The 3,781-nt window shown below is 41.0% G+C and overlaps 1 protein-coding gene across 1 annotated transcript; it reads left to right on the top strand.

Moving 5' to 3' along the window:
* Positions 1-216: 216 nt before the first annotated feature.
* LOC131791811 (divergent protein kinase domain 1A-like) lies at positions 217-3,781 on the top strand. Its single transcript, XM_059109191.2, has 3 exons — positions 217-243; positions 1,308-1,463; positions 2,561-3,781. Exons 2-3 carry the CDS (start codon positions 1,347-1,349, stop codon positions 3,779-3,781), a joined length of 1,338 nt encoding a protein of 445 aa, XP_058965174.1. The 5' UTR covers positions 217-243; positions 1,308-1,346.

The raw sequence follows: 3,781 nt of genomic DNA on the forward strand, positions 1-3,781 counted from the left end.
ATCCTCGTTTGTAAATAGAATAAGGAGGATGGTAAGCTTTGAGCTCGGTAAATAAATAGAGAAAGATGTTTTTCCTCTTTGCATGAGCGTGGGACAAAGAAAAAACTCTAAGACCCTTTGAGGAATGGAAAATTATTCTTCTGGAAAAACACAAAAGGTCCCTTAATTCAAGAGCACGACGAAGCCCTCAGGCAGTCATCTCTTAAATGTTTGTTTCAGCTAAAGCAGTAAGCATCGAGAACGGTGACTATATCAAGTGATTTTCGCCGATCTTGGTAAAATTTCCGCATATCTCCATATATACTACATTTTGCATTCAGTTCTTGGAGAGAGAAAACATGACCAAAACAATACATTGCCATTGGGAAGACAGATTTGTTTTATAATAGTATGGAGCTGTGCGAAAATTTTACCCCGATCTATATTAAATGGAATGAAACTTACATCAAGTAAAGACTTAGAAGTAGAGTAAATTTCGACAAGAAGCGTGCACAAATACAGCGAGGCAGATCCCGAAACGCTGAACAAACTTTGGCTGTTAAATTTGCCAAATTCTGTGTCGACCGTCGACGAGGAAATTATGCAATGACATGAATATGGAAGCGATCCTCGCAGTTATTTTCATTACTACTTAAGTAGTGGTCATGACTGTGAGAATCGCTTCCATATTCGTTTCTTCAGCCGCAGTTCGCATGTATTATATGCAAAGACATGTACACGTTTTCTCAGAGGGTAATAAATTATGCAAATAACGAACCAAAACAAAAACAGAACAAAGCAAGCGTTCTAATTGCTACACTAATTGCAGTTATGAGCAAACCACAAATGCCTGTTAACTGGTTGAATAACAACGAGTGGTATAGTCACGCTTTACTCAACTTGGCACAAGTTCCGCGGTTTCTACGTTGATTTTTTGAAAATTTATCAGCGATAGCAAAACAAACCAGCCATCTTCTTTTTACATTCTATCCCAGCGCTCGGATTGGTCAAAATTCTATCGTTAATTGCACCGGTAGACTCATGAAAAATTGATACATTTTAAGTTTATTTTATAGAAGCAACATTCTGCATTTTTTATTGGTTTACCGGCGTTAAAACCTACTTGGGTGCTAGAGGAACTCGAGAAAACTTTACAAGTCACTCGCCTCCAGCTCGTTATTTACAAACTTTTTCTCGATCGTGTTCTCCCAACAATCAGCAGATGTTATTACGCCGGTAAAGTGATAAAAAGTGCGGTTCATTCTTTAAACAGTTCTCTTTACAATTAAAGAATTAAAAATATTAAAGAATGTGAAATTGCCTTTCAGGTACGGCTCAACCGAATTATAGATTCCGAAGAGATCATCATGACTGTTTGGAACCAGAAAGCCCTTTTTGCCACAGCACTTATCGTCTGTGTTCTATCAGTTTCAGTGTTGCACAAACACTTCAAGTGTAACTTGGCCTCCGTTGTTGATGAGCTAGTAAGACTGCAATTTTTGTTTCTTTGCATGGTCATTTTGGAAAGTTAATATCATGTAATATGTATTGCATCAAGAGATTAATGTTCACATTTTGAGGTGCGCACGAATGAGATGCTCACCTCCCTATATAAAGAGCGTGTCTGAGAACATCTCGCGCATCCTTCAACCCTTCAATGTTCGTGTCGTCCACAAACCCATAGCCACTCTACGTCAGTAACTAACAAACGACAAAGACAAGGACGAACCTAAGAACAGACAGGGAGCAGTTTGTAAGATCGATTGCTCCAACTGCCAAGCCTCCTGCATTGGAGAGACAGGCAGAAACCTCACAACGAGACCGACTGAATACAAGCGGGCGACAAAGAAAAGGTAATGTCAATGATCACTTTGCCAGATATCATCGACTCATGAATCATTCTACTGACTGGGACTCTGCGCAATGCCTAACCTACAGCACTAACTACTTCCACCGACTGACTCTGGAAAGCTGGCCAACTAACTTAAAACAGACTCCCCTCAAGAGGTGTCAACAACTACCGGCACCACACAAACGACTTATATGCTGACGATGAACAAATTCATGTCTCGCATAAAGATCCAGAAGTTAGAAATGAGACTTCAATGCCAACTTCTCGAAGCTGACAAAATTTTTTGTTTTTTTTTCTTTCTCGGAGAAATCGGCAATGCAGCTACTCTTGTTAATCCGAGGTAAAATAAAGGTGATAACAAACCGAACAGAACGACTTAACTTTACCGACAGGTCGAAGCCGAGCAACACGACCGACTCACGCCACTTGAGTCTTACAGCCAATAACATTACGGCAAACCTGGCCTGCAACCGGACTTAGAACATTCGACTGACAACAAATATTCACTTGACTCTGATGATGACTTCCGCTCGGGTTGTCGAAACGTAAGTCACCATTACCGACAACAGTCCTTTTCAGGATTACCCTCACCCGGACGATCAGACCACATTATCGCATGTTACCCCAGGTTCCAAGCATCTACTGTAATCGACATATTCCTATTCTTCTCAATTTTGAAAATTCTGAGACAACACAGTTCATGTGATTTTATTGTTGTTACTATTTCAGTGCTCAGCTTATAGGGCAGGTGACGTGTCAGGTCCATTATGCCCCGATCTCTGCGGCCCAAAAAACAGTATCCATTTTGGAAATTGCCTCAGTACAGCGCCTGAGAAGAAGATTTATAACGGTGAATGGCAGGGAAAGGAGGTTATCTTGAAAATTAACATGAGCTGGTTTGAAGAGTTTGAGAAGAGGCAGAAAATAACCGACCTTGCAGCTGTATCATCATTTCAAGAAGATGTCTCCTCCAGAGTGAAGACTTTGTTTGGCGACTGCTCTCATTGCAACAAACTCGTATTTCGTTTGCTGTCACTTGGTGACGGGGACGGTGATGAGACAATTTCAGCGTCCGAAGCAAGAACATTTATCTCCTTACTACAACTTGTAGAACCCATGATGTTAATGGTCCTTAATGAAAGTAAACACACAGTAGATTTCTTTGGGTATTGTGGTGGATTATACGTTGTGGAGAAAGTGTCTTTTGTTGCTTCTGACGTGTTTGGGAACACTTGGGAGTTACTAGACCTTTCATTGTTGCCTGATGTATTTGAACCGCTGCAAGAATTACTCAATGACTACGGCAACAGAGCTATGAATCTTTTTGGCTCTTCTTTGTTAAAAATGGCTCGCAACCTTGGTTATGCGCGTACTGTTGCAAAGTGCCCTATCATAGGCGCTTCTTTTCAAGTGTATATCAACAACAGACGCAAAAAATTTGACTTCGCTTATTCGCTGTTGGACGCAACTTTAGACACATCTAGCACTCCGTATGGCTTGGCGCAGTCATGTGATGTACACTTGGGAAATTATGGAATTACAACTACGTCGACGGTGAAACTCATTGATCTTGATCTGATGTACCCTCACGTTTTTCTGCGAACACTCCTGGAACAGAAGAAATGCGTTTCTGACTGGGACTGTTTTGTAGGTCGTTCTGACTTTTGCTGGTCAACTTGCGACAAGACCAAAGGCACTTGTAAAACGCTTTTAGGTATCCAGGACCTGCATATGGTATGTGAGAGTGTTTTTCCTCTACTGTTTAGACATCCCAATTACCTGGAACCAACAGATCACAACATGACCCGCTTGAAAAGAGCTATCAGAAAGCTGGCAGTCTTTTGTAGTGAGATACCAGTGGTATACTCAAGCGCAGAATTGCGGAGAAACATTCTGATAGTTAAAAAGAGGCTGAAATCAGTTGACATGATGGTCGCAAACGAATATTAG

Source organism: Pocillopora verrucosa, chromosome 1 (genome assembly GCF_036669915.1).
Source record: "Pocillopora verrucosa isolate sample1 chromosome 1, ASM3666991v2, whole genome shotgun sequence".
In the NCBI taxonomy this organism is placed as follows: Eukaryota; Metazoa; Cnidaria; class Anthozoa; order Scleractinia; family Pocilloporidae; genus Pocillopora; species Pocillopora verrucosa.

Excerpts from the sequence above, each read along its gene's own strand:
- LOC131791811 (XM_059109191.2), top strand. The coding sequence starts at position 1,347 with ATGACTGTTTGGAACCAGAAAGCCCTTTTTGCCACAGCACTTATCGTC. Across the intron at positions 1,464-2,560 it reads CCTCCGTTGTTGATGAGCTA|TGCTCAGCTTATAGGGCAGG; the intron begins GTAAGACTGCAA and ends TTACTATTTCAG.